This window comes from Coturnix japonica, chromosome 14 (assembly GCF_054131305.1).
Source record: "Coturnix japonica strain WE chromosome 14, WE-NBRP24, whole genome shotgun sequence".
NCBI lineage: Eukaryota > Metazoa > Chordata > Aves > Galliformes > Phasianidae > Coturnix > Coturnix japonica.
In genome coordinates, this window is record NC_140676.1 from 5,588,923 (window position 1) to 5,609,554 (window position 20,632).

The 20,632-nt window shown below is 45.9% G+C and overlaps 1 protein-coding gene across 1 annotated transcript in view; it reads right to left on the bottom strand.

Annotated features, from left to right (window-relative positions):
* The window catches only part of SLCO3A1 (solute carrier organic anion transporter family member 3A1), a 99,320-nt gene that overhangs the window by 69,669 nt on the left and 9,019 nt on the right, over nucleotides 1–20,632 (bottom strand). The window contains exon 2 of the mRNA XM_015873136.3: nucleotides 9,724–10,189. Coding sequence (XP_015728622.1) covers nucleotides 9,724–10,189 — 466 coding nt within the window. The remainder of the gene's footprint in view (nucleotides 1–9,723; nucleotides 10,190–20,632) is intronic.

Here is a 20,632-nt window from a genome sequence, read left to right on the forward strand (position 1 = left end):
TATGAAAGGGCACCGCAATTAATTTATCTGCTGCACACTGATCTCTACATCACCTCTGAAATGGGCCAGGACCATAAGGTACCGACAAACCTCTGGTTTATTAATAGCATTCTTCCCTCCCTGGAGAGATTATGTTAAAATAAAAACCCCATTTTAATTTCCCTTGAAGTCATCTGGGAAACACTCGTTCTGACTTAACCTCAGGCCTTCTTTCCCCTTCAAGGGATCAGCAAACCAGTTGCCTGTAAATGGAGATTTACCCAGTCTCCAGTTGTATGCAGGTGGGATTAGATCATCACCATCATGTTTGGAGCATCACGGCTGCATGCAGAGCCCCGCACAACCCAAGAGCAGTGCCAGACAAATCACAGGTTGCCCATCCAAAAGGGCTTACATTAATTACGTGAATCCAGCAGAGATAGGAGTGTGATTAAACTGTCGCTACTGCCTGGGATTTGACCGTCATCCAGCAGTAATCCCGTGCAATCTGCATCTGAAGTACATGTAAGGGGGATACCCCAACCACTTAACTTCCACAGAACCCGAAGACTCTGGTAGATTGCAGCATCCTTTCATGCAGGAACAGTTCCTAGAGAGCAGCTTCTCCAGAGGTGAGTTCTGAGCCCTCAGCTCTGCACCTCCATCTCCCCAGACTATTGCAAACCAAAGGGCACTAGGGACTTTGAGCTGGGCTGTAACATTAATTAAACCCCAAGAGCCTCTTTCAAGAAGAGCAGAACTAGACACAAGAACTCACAGACTCATTGCTTAGCAAGTCTCCTCACCAGAAAGCTAAGGTAGAACTCAAACATATACACTCAAGCAGAGAATAGGAAGATTACTACAAGCTATTTCTAGATTCTCACTCTCATTTGCCAACTGACAAACAAGGTGGGGCAGCAAGTCATTTCTCTGCCTCGTCACAGGAAATAGGATAGAAATATAGTAGACAATGCAAAGAAACACTTGGGAAGTGCCCAGACAAGGCAAAGGGTAGATTGCTGCTGCAGAGTTTGGTTTACAACATGTTAGATGGCACTAAGGTGGCAAACCGCACTTGTACAAGCAGGGTAGGATGCAAAAGTATAGCCAACTCAAACCAGCTTTGTGGTTTGACTCCCAACCACCTGGCTGGGAACAGGTTGTAGCTGTACAACGTCATCTAATCCACAGCTGGAGGTTTTCCAGTTAATAAAAGAACCATACAGGGCATTTAAAAAATAAAAGCAATCCAAAAACGAAGTGCCTCCTTCCTTTGCCACCTTCAGCATCAAAAAACCCCCTCCAAAATAAATAAATAAAAATGCCAGCCAAAAAGTACAACAGCAGACAGCAGTGCTCCTGAAATTCAAGAATGCCTTTTTTTCCCCCTTATAACCTTTTTACACAGTACAAACATTATCAGCACTTTTGACCAGCGTGCCATGGTAAGCAGACTAAGGATGGGTTGGAGGCAATGATTAGCATCTCAGTAAACATCAGGATCTCATTGGGAACAAGCCCACTGCTTCCCCTCCTGCCACCACCCACGTCCAGCATCAGAACACATTGCTTAGTCAAAAAACAAGCTTGCTTTGCAAGAAAACAAACCACATGCAACCCGTGGCCCAAGAGGATGCATGCAGCAATGCTCTTGGGAATCACCTAAGAACTGTGCTCTAGAAAAGCAACAGTTAGCCCAGATTCAATTTAGATACCTAATTCCCACAGTTATTGATTAAAATTAAGAGACTGACTTTCCATAGATATCAAAGAATCTTTTGATGTTAGGATCCAGTTGTCTGTAGATGTGACAGAAGTAGCATATACCATAGGTTCCCTATACTGGCTTAGCTCCTGTGTTAGTTAACTCTATTTGCTCCAATTCCATCTTCCTTCTCATCTAAACACACTGCTGCTCACCACTACCCTTCTCCTCCCTCATTCTTTCTCACCATCTTATCCTTGTCAGCATTAACAGACAAGAAACCAGACCCCTTAAGCCCTCTGACACCAAGAAGGAAGGGCTGTGTGCACCACACAGAGGCTGCAATCATAGAACGCCTTGGATCCATACTCACCCACCCAACCACTTGTTTTATAACCCTGGACACACTGCTGAAGGAAAATTATTTGTTTAACCTATGCTTAGTTTGGGTTTCACGACTGCTTGTAAATCAAGTACCTTCAGGATGCTAAGAACCCAACGAAGTGGGGCATCCAGTTACAGAAGGGCTTCCATTTGATATGTACTTTTCACCAAGGCAGGAAGGGAAGCAAGGTTTGAAGAGACAAAAAGTGTATACCACCAGATCCAGTGACAGCTGGGAAACAAAGAGCAAATCCTCAAATACGAGCCGCCATCCTGGTCAGAGCAAGATCCACTGAGTGGGAACGTGCATCCTCTATCTGCCTCAGCTGATCAAATAGGTGGAGTTATTACTCCATATAAAACCTCTTACCCCTGAACCTGTGGGAACCACTCGTCTGCATACGCAAGGCTCAGAGAGCACATAAAGCAGTGTACTTGTGTACAAGTACCAGAACACTGTGCTGTTACAGAGCACAAAGACATAGAATCACAGAATGGATTGGGTTGGAAGGGACCGCAAAGATCTTATAGTTACAACAGCCCACCCCGCCATGCATTGCCACAGAACAACAGCAGGACACCTTTACACTGCAAGGATGTATCAAGATCAAGGGAGGGGGAAAATACTGCCCTAATGTCACTTTATGACATCCTCTTATCATAAAGGAAAAGTGTATCTAGGCAGGACAAAGCCATCACAAACACTAAGCTGAGGCAACCCCCAGTTGAGGACAGCAGAGCATTAATTGCTGTTTGAGCAGTCACTGAAGCCCAAGCCTCCTCCGCAGCACAGCCGGGTTGTTTGCAGCTCCTTTCCCACATCTCCACCCCTTCAGTCTCCCCCTGCACAGATCCCAGCTACAGTGGGAACGCTCTCTAACAAGTATTACTCTTTTGATGATTGAATTAAGACATCCATATGGTGTTAGCTGATGGCTAACAAGATACAGGTGGTCTTTCATCACAAGGGTAATTGGTCTCTGCAGCGATGACTAACGCACAAAAGTTGTCCCAGTTGTCATTTTTTCCCCCCTTAATATTATTTCTTTTCAACTCTAATAAGAAACATCAGTGTCTTGCACAAACAGTTACAGCAGGAACGTTTTGTCCAACATCAAGGCTAGCAAAGTGAAGCGAGCTGCAGGGAAAGAGCGAGGTAAGCAGAAGCAGACAAGGAGAAGAGAGCTGGTGCTCAGTGCATATTGCTGCCTGCTCACTCTTGAATTCCCCCAGCTGCTTTGATCTGCTGCCTTTGGTGAGGTCCTGCCCCTTGCAATAGACAGTACGGGCTCCTTTGCGAGGTCCTGCCCCTTGCAATGGTTAGTGCTGTTGAGGTGCATGAAGCCAAGTGCTTGGGAGCATTAAATCACAGCGTGACCTGCTGCTATCAGCCACCTGAGAAAAATATTTAAATCCTCACATTTTAATTGGGTAATAAAGGGACAGATTTGGAAAGACTCCTCCAAATAAAAGAGCCATACTATTGATATCAAAAGGAATCTAAGTGAGAGCAGGCTTCCTCTAAGGAATGGCCAAATATCTCATTAGCAGCACCATTAGTGAAATGGATGTACCTTGGCAAAAATTAACCTGCCAAGTTTCCAAGGGCTTTCAAAATAGCAAAACTGAAAGGAGAAACCATAGGGATCAAACCCCAGACTCTCAAAGCAAAGCCAGTGAAGGCAGCCATCCTGCCAGCAGAGCTAACAGGTCCCAAAAGAAGGAGGCCAGTGTCTGGTAGGTTCAATCCCAGCAGCTGGACCAGTGCTGCTGGATGGGATGTTGAGGTTTGACACTGCACACACTGCCTTCTCCTTGAGCCTACACACTGCACCCAAGGATGTGCACCCCCTCAACAAGCTCATCTCACTGGCTTCTAAAAAGCATTCCAAGGATTTATTCTATTCTACTGCATTGCACAGTGCCCATCATTTGATTTCATGATCCTTCTTCCAGGTAAGTCCATCCAGGGAGTTCAGACACTGTAGCTAATTGGACTGCACTGAAGTCTCCACAGAATTGGGTCTCAAAACACAATCTGTTGGACCACCTCATGCTTTTGATTCATGTCACAGCTATTCCTCTGGTGCATTTAGTTACCCAGGATCACAGCCCCAGCCTACCTGCAGCAGCCTCTCCCCTTCCAAGGCCAAATCAAAGTGGTTCATCACATCACCCAACAACAGAGGCAGGTTTCATGCCTGTTGAGAACCAGCAACATATCCCAAAGGGCACCACCTACGACTACCACCAAAACAACATGCTGGCTTGTTAATTCTTGACATGGTCAACTCAGCACCTTCCAATCTATTTAATTAATTTTATGAACTCAAGAACTAATACATGCTGTCCTCTGCATGCCTGCTGTTCAAGTGACGAGCAGCTCTCTCCTACAGCACTACTTCCCAGAAATGCTGAACCCCACAAGGCTCTCAGCTGATGACCATTTTAAATACATGACAGAGAAACCAATATGCTCAAAATTGACATTTTACAAAGACATTGAAATCAGCAAATCCTTATCAAAAGCCAAAAATCAGCTGTGAGGTGCACAGGGCAGAGTAACACGGAAACAGCACCCACCCTCAATATGCTTTCACAGATTCATTTGTGTTGGACTCGAGCTTTATTTGCTCAGCTCATAACAAAAAAGCTATTAGCAGAAGGTTAAGGAACTGGAGAAACTGCTGGAAAATAATGGTGCTCACAGTGCTTATGGGTTTGTGCATATATACATTTAACTGAACAAATAGATCCATAACAGCCCGCCTGCAGTGGGAAGGCTAACCCTGTTAACTGATTATTGTTACTGCTCTAATATTTGTTTATGTTTCCAATTCATTTCCTAGGATATTATGACAGGGGAGGTACAAGGGGGCACAAAACCCACTTGGAGCTGGACAGCATCACTTAGTGAAGATCATTCACTAAGTGAAGGACAGCAAAAGAGAGTAAGGAAAGCTGAGTAATGGCTGCTGAGTGGTAGGTGGGTGAGCTCAGGGAATCACCATCCAGCAAAAAGAGCTGGAAGAACTGGGAAGTGCAAGCCTAAGCAAGACACGCTTATTCCTTGCATGAGAAAGTTGTCAGCAGTCAGACAAAATGAGCAGTTCCACTACGTTGTCAAACCATCATCCAGCTACTGGAAACCCAGGTGAATTTCTCAGCAGGAAAACAACAGTTCTATAGAACGGGGAAGAGATGGGAACAATGCCCATCTCAGTGCAGTTCTGTGGGTACTCAGGGTGCTCACCGTCATCCCATAGTATGCGTCATATCAGTCAAGATCTGTAAAGAACAGAACTGGTTCCAGCATGCAAGCCCGATCATCTGCAAAGTCTGTTTTCAGCTCCAACCTATTCATGCTTCTCAGAATTACATACCATGTCCTCCAGGTAACAGAATTCTGAAGGCTGCCGAATAGAAGTGAAACAAATGCTGCTATCGCAGATGTTGTTACTGACTGCCCACCCTACAAACACAGTGAGTTATGTACTGAATATTATTTAGACCACAATGGGAGCTGCCCTATAGAGGGTCAAAGTTTTCTGCTCTCAGTTCTTTCTGTAATGCCATGGACCAATATTTCCACTGTTTCCAACCCCTCTGCCTCAGGCAGGGCTGCCAAAGGTAAGTCAGACCACAGCTCAGGATGCCCAGGGCCCCATCCATCCCAACCTTGAACACCTCCATGAATGGGGCAGCCTATGAAAGATAAGTCCTGAGGGCATGGAATGTGAGTCCATGAATTGAAACACCTAGACCACTTTGGCAAACCTGAAGAGAATCTCTGGCACATTCAAGCCAACACTGCATTCTTCTAATGTGCCAAGCAACCCAGCAGTGCTCCCTTGCAACATCAATATCAATTTCCTCCACCAACAGGAGACAGAATAACAGCAACTTCCTCTCTATAATGCAGACTTTAATTGTCCCAGATCTAATGCTGGCTTCCAGAAGCCATTCATTCTGCTCTGTAGGTAACCATGCCCTAAACAAGATGCAGCTACTTCAGCAGCACATGTTAAATGCTGCAGGAAGCCCAGAAGGTGCATAAGGAGACTGCTAATAACATTAATCTACCACAGCATTATCCTGGTTCTTGCCAAGCACACAAACCAGTGCTGAGAGCAACATGGGTGCTCCAGTGACCAGAAAACACTTGTAAGCTCTTACTCATCCAAGAGGCAGCAAATCCATACAACCACTGTCAGATCAGATGTTTTTCCCCCTGTATCAGCTCTGGAGCACCTCTGATCCCCTTTTAATGACAAAGTCTTCATTGATTTCAAAAGAACTCAGCAAGACCCAGCAGAAAATGAACTAAAGAAAAAGAGGGTAATGTCAAGTGAGTCATTAGTGGGTAGAAAGAGGAAAGTAGTTCTCTACATACTCCCCACCACCACCTTTAAAACAAATGATGCTACAAATTGATGGAACCCTTTGACATCAGTGAAATTGTAGCAATAATAAGCCCTGCACAGCCGGCAGGAGCAAGGTGCTCCTCCTGTCAGAGAAGATGCCAATGAATACACAGGGAGAATCACCCTGCTTGTTTTAGTATCTTTAAAAAGGAGTTGAGACCTTAAATACAACAGCAGATGGAGTGAGGGAAGCAAACCAGCACCAAAGCAGACTTCCCTTTCTTCATAAAGCCATGAAAACTCCTATATTTTTTTTATCTCTTGCTTGCCATTGCCAGCTTTATGACCTTTTGTGTCAAACATGCTCCCAGTTGGTGGAAGGGAATCTATCCCCCTAACACCAGAAGCAGGAACAGATACTACACCAGAACTAACGTTGTTTCCTTTAGAACATCCTTTGGTGTGTGCCCCCAGTTACCACAACAAAGCCCTTTCCTCTTTGGGTAGGTTACTACAACAACAGGATCTGTTTGCATTTGGTATCAACACATTGCAGGCCTCAAAAAAAGTGTAACATACCCACTGTTAGCTCAAGAAACATGAAGCTACATGTCAGCAGCCCATGCCACAGAGTAATCTTTCATCTCATATCTCTAATTATGAAACTCCTTGAATCCCCACCTGCTGAGAGCAAGCCCGAGCAACCTCTGCCTTCCAAGGATGCACAGCAGAGGAGCACTGCCCAGAGAAACCACACCATGAAGGACTTGAGACTTCAGGGCCATAAATGTATTCTATTCTATGGCTTTCATTACGAGTGAAAGTAAAGCTCCACTTCAAAACCCATTCAGCATCCCATCTGCGTTCTGCATACATGCATTTATCCTAATGTAAAAGATGTTTGTGATTAGAGCAGTCTTCCTGAATTGTAACACACCTGCAAGGAGATTGCATGAGGTTACTTTAAGTTCCATTGAACTCCAGTACAACTCAGAGGGAAGGAAAAAAGCTCTCAGTGCAAGGAGTTATTTCTGCCTAATTCACTGCCTTGGGACAAAAGAGGGATCTTATGGCAGGTGAGCAATAACTTGTACTTAGCTGTCAGGTAAGAGACTGCTTCTTCCCCCCCGGCTACAGCACAGCCCTTACGTACTTGACAAAACACAGAAGACAGCATGGACTGGTCAATCAGATCATTTCTTACCAGCAGCCAGTCATGATGGAAAGCCTGGCCAGACTATTACCACTGTCATTAATTAGATTCTATCCTAAGGGAACAACCTATGCCAGATTTGTTCTTAATTTAAACTGAGGGAACTTACCCAAAAACATTTTATCCGGTCACACACAGAGCAGCCCCCACTGAGCGAACATGCTATTATGAGAAAGCAAACTGATATAAATATAGCACAGTGACAGTATACACTCTGCAGTTATTTCCTCTGTGAAAGAAAGGAGAATGAAGTGGGTCAGCTGCTCAGCCAGCTTTCTGCTAAGGCCACTGAAAACTGCATTGACAACACTAACCAAAATAATCAGTGTAACACAAACCCGAGCAAATAATTCTCTAATAACATCTTAAATAAGAAATTTGACCACTTCTCAAGTATCCACAAACCTGAGAAGAAACACATTTCCAACAGCTTCCTCTCCATTTATATTATTTATATTTACTTCACCTGCAGAAAGGAACCCTGTGCAGCTAAACGCGTATTTCTGAAGGAAGCACATAGTAAGCCGAAATCATTATCTCCTGGCAGCGTTTTCCCAGCCACAGCTGATCTGCCGACTTTATTTAAATAAGTTATTTTAGTATACAAGATGAATGTATCTAAGGACCAAGAAGAATCACTCTTCCTAATCTTCCTCTTACGCACCCTCCTTAATCCTGTCCTCAGACATGAAGCATTGCTTAAAAATGCCCATGGAACAGACTGAAAGTTGCTGCTTCTTTGTATCACTGGGTTTTTTTTCTGTTTGTTTGTTTTTTAAAATAACAGATCATCTTAGAATCACTCCAAATTCCAGCCCATCATTTACAATGCTGGCAAAGCTGTCCCAGTGAATTTAGTCTCATCGTTCACCTTTGGGCTGTATGGTATCATGTATTTTATGTATCACCCAGCTCTACCAGTGGATCCCTCCCAAGCCCTTACAGAACGAAGGTTAGGTTAATAGCAACACAAGGACAGAAATATCAAGATTTTATGGCCAGTGACAGAAAAACATGGGTATGCTTTGAATGTGTAGAAGAACCTCTAAGTCACATAGGAACACAACCAAGAACACCATGCTGTGTAGCTGTGCTATCCCAGAACATATAATGCCCTTCAGGTTAGTGGGACTGCCCTGCTCTGGCCACAGCTGTTTTCAGTTATGGCTGGGAGCTTGGTTAACATCACAGCAAGGAGGGAACTGACAGTAGTGTCCATTCAGTTGATGGTTGAAAGCCAGGAGAGGGATGACAGCACAAGCACATGGGGCTTTAGCTCGTAAAAACAATACTAACAACTGCAGAAGAAACACATTTACAGCAGCACATACTTCAACTTTATTATGATGTTTTGCATTGGAGCCGTTTACCTGCTGACAAGCACTGCAGAAAGAAGGACGAGCCAAACTAGTGAAGTTTTTGGCTTTGTTATTTCCCATCCCCAAGAAAACAACTCCACCCACAAGCACCCACTTTAAATCTGCTGCAGTGGGTGCTATTGCTGAAGCCAATGAGCACTTTATGACAGAGATGCTTCACCGGGTATCTCAACCTGAATTTCATATCTTCGACATCTGTAATACTTCTGCAATGTGATCACCACAACAATGAGCTCAACTCTGGGCTCGGCATATCTCAAAGCAGACATCACCAGCTTCTTCATCCCATCTTGTTACACGGGTTACATTATTTCGGGCCCTGCCATCGTACATTGGGTCACAACACCTACTCTGTAATAGGCCCTTGCTTGCTAAAATGTGATGGTGGAAGTGACAAATCATGCATCTCCTTTCAGCCAACCATAAACAACTACTATCAGAACTTAAAGCAATCTGGGCAAACAGCAGTTTCCTAACTATTCACTATCCATTACCACGGCTGTCAATCTTTACCATAGCTACAACAAAAGAAAATATCAGGGTACCTCCCTGCTGCTTATTATCACTCGAGTACAGACCGATGCCACCTTACCTTCACAAGCACAGCACCACACAGAGAAGAAACCTGAAGGCAGCCACCAAACAGGACAACAGCAAGATGGAAAAACTTCCAGTGAGAAGTTAACAGAGCCTTACCTATGTACAGAGAGGAATCTTTCCGCCTCACGTGGTCATCAATGTAGGAAACTCCCAGGGGCTGGACAGGGGTAGCACCAATGCCCAGGAGGACCTGTGCTCCAATGAGCAGCAAGTACATCATGTTGGTGGCAGTCCGATTCCTGCAGATAAGATCCGGGTCTGGTCCCTCATCGCTGGTGGACCCGTTGGCAGCACACACATCCCTCCCTTCAGCTCCCCAGCGTATCTCCCCTGATTCGTATTCATACTGGTGGGTCAGAAACTCAGGCAACGCGGAAAGGAGGGCACCCAAGGCCATGACAATCCCTCCACATCCTATCAAGCGCGGTCTGTGTCCTCGGGCTCCAAAGTAGCTCACAAAAAGGATGAGGGCCAGGTTGCCGATCTCAAAGCTGCTGGCAATGACACCCACGTCTGCACTCTGGAGGTTGAATCGCCGCTCCAAGGTGGTTAAAACACTCACCTGCAACAGAGAAATCCAGAGAGAGTTACTGAAAGGGAATGCAAACTGCTTTCTGTCCTCCCTGTATGCCTTGTGAATCCTTGCACATACTTGGCTCGCATGCTAGCACAAGTTCAGGAAGTCAGTCAGAGACAGTGGTGCATAAATAGGCAATTTGGCTGGCATAGAAGGCTTCCATTAAAGCATTTAAATAAAACAGTGATCAAATGGATTAAACTGTTCGTGGATTAGTTAATGACTGAGATCTTCAATTACAGAATAGCTTTGAGAAGACAAGCAAATTAAGATTTACATAGAAGATTTAAACCTACTATGAAGAAGGAAAAACATAACACATGGTGGCTATTCAACATGAAAAAGAGGCGCAGGAATAGTCGTCAATCTTAAGACTGATGCAAAAAGAAACGACCTGTTCTTTGTATTCAAAAGGGGCAGGATGAGAAGGGACAAGCTGAAACGATAGCAAAACTGACTCAGATTAAACACAAGGTTGGGGGGGGAGGAAAGCAGCCTTCTGATGGTAAGGCATGTCAGGCATGCAGATATATTGCTTGAAGAGGCTGCAGAGCTCCTGGAAAAGAACACAGAGCAGCATCTGTTAGGAACACCACAGGTATGACTGATCTTGCCACAGGCAGAAATATAGATCTGGTGATCTCAAGGCATCTACCAGTCTTGATTACGTGGGGCAGTAAAATGCACCGTGCACTTTACACAATGGTCAAAACCCCGAGCAATGGGGGAAGATGAAACACTGGGCACCTCACTTGCTGTGATCCCCATTCAACAGAGAAAACACAGTGCGTTCTCATGTCTGAAGCACTGTCTGATTTACATTAGAAAATAAAGAAATATAATCTTGAACGTCACAGAAACACCAAATGCTTTTGCCTTGGATAAAAGACTACCTTGTTTTTAGAACGCAAAGGATAACGACGCTTAAGGTTGTCCTATAACAGGCAAGTTTTGCTGTTAAAAAGAGCCACACCACTCTGTAAAGGCCCCACAGCACAAGGTAGCCCCTGGATAGAGTAAAAATAACCTCCTGCTGCAGGCACTGAAAATCTTTGTTGATAAACCTCATGAAGCAGGAGCCAGTCTGACCGACTTTAAAGTATTCTGACAGCAGCTCTTCTCCGGGGGTAGCTGGCCTCTGCTAGGGTACAGCAGGGCACAGCCTGGACAAAGACAGCACCATCAGCAATACAAGGGAAAGACAGCAGGAGCAGCCCCTCTGCTCTGCATAAGCAAAAGCCCTCAGACTTTAGCCAAGGTGCCCAGAGCCAGGCCTACAAGAATCACTTATTTGTACAAGCAGTTGTTATTTTACGCCAGCGCTCAGATTCAGGAGCCAAGAACTGAGCAAGGCAAAGGAAAAAAAAAGCAAACAGAAAAAGAGAACCACAACCTAAAAATCTCAGCTCCTTGACTGAAGACAATGCCACAGCAATAAGTCTGCCCCACAGCAAAACCAAGTGAAGGCATGTGTGTGTGTCTGAGAGAGAGGAGAGTGCTGTTCCATCTGGAACACGGGGTGCAGCTCCTGCTGGGTGAAACAGTGCTGGGATTCACTGGGAGAAATGCTGACCTCGTGCATGATGGCACAGCACAGCCTGTCCCTGTTGCAGTGAGCTCGGCTGCTCTGCTTGGCAAACAGAGCCTGAGTGCACATCTAAGGGAGATGTCACTGTTCCCAACCCTCTGTGGGACTCAGCTGAGCAGCTGGGGACAGACACGGTCACAGCAAAGCAGAGCTATGTGTACAGCATCCTGCTGCCCAAGGCTGGCCCACCAGGCACTTCATTTATCACCCACAGCGTGGATTGGTTTTACTGCAAGATACAAGCTAATAGGGTCGGTGCATCACACCAGCAGGGCTCCAGTGCTCAGCCCCATGCAGCAAGCACCAGCAAACCCTGCACGCAGCATAAAGCCGGTCTCTAGGAACCCCCTTCATGCTCTTGGACTCCAAGCACAACTTCCAGCTGCTTAAATGGAAAGGGACGGAATTCAGCTGCTGACCTCACAGGCAAAAAAATCACATCCACATTGCCTATTTCTGAGCCATACCTAGATAGGAATTCCTATTTATTTATATTTATATATTTATTATGCTCCTAATTACACATTTCAGCTGTGTAAACTGATGCACAGAGAGCCAGATGTCAGCGAGGCAAGTACAGACGGAATTAATTCATGATGGAATAACTTAGGATGGTTGATCAGAAGCTAAGAAGTGATTTGCCAAGGTCAGTAGGTATTAACTAGCTTTGGAAGTCTCTCCTGCATTTGAACCTTCCTGCCAAATAGTCAGCTTCTACCACGCATACAGAAGTAACTAAAAAGCAGGTTGCTGTTTCGAAACGCTTTGGGGCCATGTCAGAGCGCTCAGAGTTTGGAGAGCTGGATTCCAGAGAGAAAACTGCACCTTTCCTACATGAAATAGTGACAGGGACAGTGCACTGCTGGCAAACCTGGGAATTTGAACCAGCAGTTCCAGCTGTCATTCTGCTCTTACTTCAGTAGGACTTGGGTTGTCCTTTTCCTTTTGTAATGAAACAAAGCAGGGAGGGAGACTCAGACTGCATTACTCCATGGTGCTGCTTAGCTCTCCACTAACGGCTCCTTGCTTTGGTGAAGAGACAAAAAGGAGAGGAGAAAGACCAAACTCCAATTGTCCTGATAAAACAAGCAGTTTATTGCTTTATTAAGTGGTGTATCACGCATCAGCCTCAAGCACCCAGAAGAAAACAGCAACTGAATGCAAAGCGCTGACACCAGCATTAGTAGAGTGGGCTCTGAAACACTCACAGTGATGGGGGGAGGGTGGTGGGGAAGGCAAGAAACAAAACCCAAAATAGGACTGGGAAATAAACTGTCAACATGCAGATTTTGCACCAAAGAGCACCAGTAACAACTGCATTACATCTAAAGTGGCAGCAGCTGAGAGCACAGCCCCAAATCCTTGCTTTAACATTGGCTGTGACCTGAAATACACGCACTGCCTACAATGCTGGCATTAGCATAGCAGAGATGTTACTAGCATCATTTCAAAGCCGACCTCTGCCCATGGCTAGAATCATTCTCCCACTTTCTCCTACATCCCACCTTTACGCAGCTTTCTGTATGCAAGCATCCCCCAGCTGTAACCTGACTGACAGCTGCAGTCTGCGTGCAGGAAACTGCAACTGCTGGATCAGAAAACAGCACTGCACTGCCCATATTTCCCCAGCAGATCAACCATGGCAGCTCCCAGACATGAGCTCTATTTACCGAGAGTTATGTAAACGTTGCAAATGGCAGCACAGGTCCATGTGAAATACTGACATCATGTGAAAGGGCCGTGAGGATTAGAAAGAGTCGCTGTGTGCTGAAAGGGGGGGGGGGGTGAGCATTCAGGAGCGCAGCCCATGCAGATGCTGGTTCACCAGCAGAGATGCAAAGGGCAGGAGAAGCACCCAGGCTTTGGATGGACAACCTCCTGCTAAAATGCTCCTCCATCTCCAACTACATCCTCTGCCTCCACAATTCCCATTTCACCCACTCAAACATCTCCCACCCAGCACTAAGGTTTAGCTATGATATCAGAGGTCTGCTGCTGCTTTGCAAGTTCACACTCCTCCAGGGTAAGCCTGCACCAGATACACCAACTGAACCACTGTAACCTGCACCACTTTGGGCACCTGCACACTGTCCTCAAACAAAAAGCCAGGCTGAGGACCTAGAGAAACCGTGTAACCCAGCCTTCTGCCTTTGTGAACACACGACCTAACACACAATGACCGCAAGTAATTAAAGCTCATTGCACGCTATCTGCAAGCTCACAGACCTCATCTCCCTCCTCTTCTTACAGAGCCAGGGAAGGCTGCACACAGCCTGTCTGCCTCAGCCGTGTCCAAATGCTCACAGGGATCTGGGCTGAAGGGTCCTCCCAAGTCCACCCTGAAACACTATGATTGAAAAATGAAAGTGATCTCACATTATGTGCACAGTGACATATTTCCTACAGTAAGGGAGAAAACAAACAAACAAATAAATAAATAAATCACCAGCTTGAATTTTCATTTTCAGCCAAAGCGACTTATATTGCCATCCCTGTAACCAAACCTAGGGAAGCTTTTGTGCCTTTCTGGCCTTAGTTCAATAATACTTGCTCACATTCATCATTCTTGTCTGCCCCAGATCTATAGATCTTGGCGTTTCTGAGCAACGGCAAATTTGTTCTCTCTATAGGCTGTTTATTTTGCATTAATGCTCAGCAAAAATGCAATCCGCAGACCTGCCTCACACTATTGCCCCATTTTATCACTGAGAAATGAATCAAAAGCTGGGGGCACGGTTACGGAGTCACATATACAGCGCACCAAAAATGAATATCATATTGTTCCCATCTCCAATGATCAAGTCATATTCACCCACAGAGTCTACAGATAAGTTCATTGTATTAATAATACAGGGTTATATATAGAAAACACATTGACTTTATGCCTGAAGGGCCTTTTTTAAAGGCTTCTTTTTAATGCAAAATACATTTTCTCAGTTCTGTGGTAAGAGATCGGACTTGAAGAGACACGTCTGCAGCGCTAAAGGGTGTAAAATAATTGCCTGGCAACTCGGTTCCCAAAGGAAAACAAACGTCAACCGTCTCCCACAGTCTCCATTACAAAGCTGGGAAAGACAAGATTCCTCGAAGAACCATCCTGGAACGAGCACAACCAGTCCCACGTGCCTTCAGCCTCCTTGCTTTGGCTGTCCCCTGGGCCTCCCTTCCAGCACCCACGCAGGACAGGGCTAAGGGAATGGTGAGTCTATGGGCACAGCCCACCTCAGGCTGCCGATCGCTCCTTTCAACACCTTTTCCATTTCCACTGATGGGAACGATGCTCTCATTGTGGATTCTGACACCTGTGCTGGCTTTGGGCATGAGAACACACGGGAAAGCAAAAGGGGTGGTGATACCAACACACCCAAGCTGGCTCTGCTCGAAGGCTGGAAATAGTCTCTGCATAGAAATTTGCATTCACGTGACAGGGATAATAGAAGCTGCAGCTACCTTTGCTGCAGCTGAACCTCTGCTGGGAAGTAGGGTGTTATTAGCTTCACTGTTGCTGCATGCTTCTATGCTGTTTCCAGGCCAGCTCCAGTAAATCTGCAAGTTCCTGTACTGATGCCAGTAGGAATCTGCAGTTCAGATCCATGCTCCGCTCCACTGCCTGGTGTGGACAATTAATTCCATATTCTAGGGACCAGCTCTGAGCTTATTGATGAGGTTCAACTTAAGCACACGCTCAAAGTCAGGATTTTCAGTGGCCTGAGCAGAAAGGATATTGCTCCATGCAGCAAGAGAAGCAGTTTTGCAGGGAATCATTGCAGCAAACACCACTGAGAGGCTGCTACCTTCAGCAGCTGCTTCCTAAGGATCCCTATGGGACAGCAGGGAGTGGCCCCTTTCCCTGCCTCCTCTCAGGAAGAGCAGAGGAGTGCCGCCCCACTTGAAGAGATAAGAACAGAGAGGCTGACAGGGGGGTGTTAATTGCAGCCTTCCCCCTCACGTCCGTCATGAAATGACACTGAGTCACCAGTAGCTCAAAATAGACACAGGTACAGAGCTCCAGGCCACACCGAACTACGTAGAGAAGCCTGAAAAAGCTTTTTCTGTTGCTCTGGAGCAGACACATCACTTCTGTTTCCACCCTTCTGAAGTCCCAACCTATGGGAATATTATCACAGCTGCTGACTCAGTGTCCATGAAGCCCTTCTGCTCCCAAGCTTGCTGAAGATTCACCTCGCTGTATGAATGCAGGTGGTATTTCAGCCTCTGACAAATTATCTGCATAAATACACCCAGTGCCGGAACCCATTTGTAGCCCACATTTCTCTTTAGCAGCACATCTACAACAAAGCTAACAGGTAGCCAAACCTTTCTTTTTAAATGTTGTGTCACTTTCACTGGCAGCAAAATAACACATTGTGAACACGCACAGATCCCATGCCTCGGCCCCAGCACAGAACAGCATTGCTGGCACATCTCAGACCGGGAGGAACATGAATTCCACGTGCAATAAGCACACAGCAACAAGTGTTCACAGAAAGAGGCCAATGCCCAGTTCTGTGAAAGCAAACAGCCACAGGAATCCATCAGAGCATCTCTGACACGTTCAGAGACAGATATTTTTTTCTTGTGCCCAATGAGCAGCTGAACGGAGCCAGACAAAAAGTAACCTAAACTGTACATGCCAACTTAAATGCAGGCTCCTACAGCATGGCAGCTGCCCCATGCCACAAACAGGGCTGCAGTTAAGATCCACACACGAACAGGGCACCTTCATCCTGGGTTCAGCTCCAGACCAGGGTCTCTGATCTGCACTGTGCAGATGGGTCAATGGAAACACAGAGGAGAGCTCATGTCTCTGGGGGGCTCTTACTGCAAAGAAAAGCCTCTTCTATGGGCCACCAAAGCACCAGAGAAGCAGGATTCTGACCTGCAACTCTGCAGTGCCATCACTTCGCTCTTTGCCTCTCCCCACCCACATCCACGCAAATCTGCAGTGAAGACTTCACACTATAAGCAAGGCTGCTTACCGCAACAGAAACCACAATGCAAGCCTGACAAGAGAACCTGTCATGCAAAGGACTTCACGTTAGCTTAATTTATGATGAAGAGCTGAATTCAGGGCTGAGGGTTGCACCCGAGTCATGCCACAGTGCAGGTGTGAAGCCCGCAGAGCTGACTGCAGCATCTCTCCCAGCACCAGGCAAGAAGCAGGGCAGAAGTGACACATGCAGGGCACGCTGAAGCAGCATTAATACGAGCTTTGATAGAAGCTGAATTCATTTTCCACGGTTGGAGGACAGTGGTGATTATATAAAAGCTATATGCTGAGAGAAGAGGGTTTCTGATAAGTCTTGCTCCTTTTCCCTACATCTGCTCTGGCTTTGCTGATATGTCTTAGGCTCCACTCTCCACCATGGATGCGCGGCTACAGCAAATGGGAACTCAGCTTAAAGAGAACTTAGAGCCATTTCTCATCAACCAGTACAAAAATACTTCTGTTTAGTAAGTGATGGGAGGAAGGAAGCCACTTAGAAGGGAACTAACAGAACAGCCACATTGCACACTGAGCCGCAGCACTTCGTGGTAACTCACAAAATAGAGGCATGAAACTTCAAGCATCTGCAGATGGTGTTAGGGGTCTCCAGCACCCAAGTGCCAACACCCCACACCAGTCCCACAACCACGTAAGCTGCTTCTCCTCACCTCACACTGCAGCCCACACAAGAGCTGTCCGTGTCATCCTGCTCATTTGCTAAGTAACACCCTCCTACAGAGCTGTTTGCAAAGCACTCCACTCTCCTTCCATGCCATCCAAGGGTATGAAGGGGAGCTGTGTGCCTGCTGCTGCTGAGCTCCCACCATGTACAGCAGGGCAGGCTGGGATGAGAGCACTGAGCTTGTGGTGTAAACAGACATGGAAACAGGATGAGAAGGTGCTCTGACCTCTATTCCCATCTGAGAACCTCACTGTTATCCGAGTGCTCCTGTTGCAAAGGAGTGGGGTGCAAGTTGTGAAGGGCAGACCTGTGACATACATCAAAGCTGGGCAGCTCTGAGCACAGCACAAACCATACAACTCCATATCCCCCACCATCACATGCCTTTTAAAATAACACACAAAAAAGCCCCACACAGGCAACAAAAACCATCCTGTAGTTTAAGAACAATTAACTTTGAGATCTAGATATTGCTTGCAGGCTTCTTGTAGTCTCAATTGGACTCAACACGCTCCCTGTAAAACAGATAGAAGCAATGAGATGCCTCACCAGATGACAGGAATCCTGTTCCTTGGGGTTCACTATGAAGCAAGCTATCAAAAAGCCAATGAACAAATGTGTCTGCTCAGGAAGTACACACAGATGGCCAAATTTTACCCTATGCTGTCAGTGTTAACAACCACCCTTGTTAGAGATGGGTGCTGAAGAGCAGCTCACTGGCTTTCCCTCCCTCACTGTACAATCACCAGACCCTGCAAAATTCAGCGAGCACACCCAAGAAGTTACCACCTCCTCCACTTGCCACCAGTGCAGAGATGAGCAAAGCACAAGACTTCAGGATTGGAAAGGCTTTGCACTCCTTGTTCAACACCATGCCAAATACCAGACCGAAAAATGAACACAAGCACGTAACGCAGCATAATGAAGCTAATGAAGCTCCTGCTACTCCAGCAAAGCAGTCCCTAAACATGGGTTTCCCATACAAGAGGATGATGTTGGAGATATCTGCTGATGCATCCAGCTTGCAAGGAGGATGCTAGAAAACAGGGGCTGCAGGTTACATTAACTCCAACTGTCTGATTGGTGGAGATCATTCTTTATGCAATATTACTAGTTGCTAGGCTTGATATTCTGTCTGCTTTAATGTAAGCCTATTAAACTCTTCCTTGTAGCTTCATGCCCGTTTTCTTCCCATCACTGCACCCTCAGCACCCATTTCATATGCTACACTTTCATCTCTTTGCACATTTCTTCCCTCATCCTTCACAGACAGCTTTTACAGGAATGTCATTCCCTTTATACCCAGCTCCCCCCTGTTCCTGCCTCCCAAAGGTACTAATTACAAGCCAGTTTATTAGCCAGGCACATAACGTTTAGGTTTTAATTCCAGTCTGCTTTAAATGAAGCCAGGCACCACTGAAGCAATCCACTGCAATCAATAATAGGCAAAGAGATTTTTCACAAGCACTTAAGTGGCTTTGGAACGAAAGTGCCATTTTCAAAGAGACACTTAGAGTAAGTCACTCCTGTCAATTTGACTGTGGCTCAGAAAGCATCTTTGAAAAATAATACCCTCAGGCTCTTCAATCCATCACTACCGCAGAGCAACTAAAGCAGCCCCAAATAAGTCTTTTCCTGCAAAGGCTCCAAAAGCAAAGGCTGAGCATCCACAATGCCAGCCCACAAAACGCCCATGAAGCCTGGCTACACCAGAACTACCAAAGTAGTTGATGGAGAGAGAAAACCCAAAGAATGCCCAAGGAAGTCCACATCAAAGCCAGGAAATGAACTCCATCATCACAAAGCCCTGGCCTCCATCTCCACCAAGAACTGCTGTTGCTCAGCCAACAAGCATTATCCCATGGCAGAGTTGTCTTCTCCCAGGTCTGCCACGTGTCACGTTGCTCAAATGCAAATGAAAACAGATTTCCCTGGGCACAAACATCAGTCTTGACTGATGAAGGCAGTCAGTTTGGACATGACAGTTCCAGACAGTCAAACTGCAAAGCAAAACCCTGCCTCTAAAACATAACCCACACGTGGCTGGAGTTTTCTTCTATCCCTGCCAAGATGCCACCATCAACTGACCCTGCCTAGAGAGAATGTGCACTCAATTCAGTGAAACCTTATAAAATCCCCACAGCTCTACTTGGTAGACTTTCTTCATATGTAGAAGGAGCTCTCCAAGCAGTGAAACTCTGCCTTCATAACTCCATTCCAGACTTTCCCTCCTTTGGCTCAAAATCACAACTATGCAGAATCAAGTGGTTTCAAGCTCTTACGCTGAGAAGCACAAAAACAATATAATCCCTTGGATGCAAACAAGCCAGCTTCTCCTCAACACAACACTCTTGCTCCAGCAATGCAATGAAAGCAAAAAGAACTTTGCATTCAGATTTAATGGAGTTGTTACCTAGCCAATAAATAGCACTCTGGAGTCCATCCATCCATAGAATACCCAAGATACAGTGTATCACTTTGCACTTGAAAACAGCATAGATCGATCTCGTTCTAGAGGCTGCATCCACACCCTATCCTAGAGGATGAACCCAAAGTTTCCCAGGAGTCCTTACACACAACTACAGTGATTAGGGATCTACTTAAATAAGGAAGTAAAATAAACATCCTGGCTATAGACTTGTCCAGCACTGAATTAAGCTGAAGGATTCAAATCAAAACATCTGTCCTCAGCTTCAAGGGCTTCAACCTTAGGCCCCAAGTGTATTCACAAGAGAAAGCAAGAAGAAATCTAAACCTTCTGCACTGAGATTAAGAGTAATAAGACAGCCTTGATGTATCCTAATTCACAGCAAACACTGTGTGTCTGTATAAGGACAGCATTTGGGAAAGCTTGTACCATCATGCCAAAAGACAAAGCAAACTGCAAACAGCAAACCCACAAAGCTGTGCCCGCAGCACATGATGTGCTTGCTAGGATGGCTTCACTCCAATGCCCATCAAACAACTCCCAAACTGTTTTTGAAACTCCTTCATTCACAGAAACGTTTGTTAATGCAGAGGTGGCATCAAATGAGCAAACAACCGCTTGGAAGCAAGAAGTTGATTTAGCTGTAGAAGTCGACATGGCATGCACATCCCTGCAGAAGCACAGCTGAGGTCAGAAGGTGATCACAGTGCTGAGAACCTCCAATGGGACCAACCACAGGATCA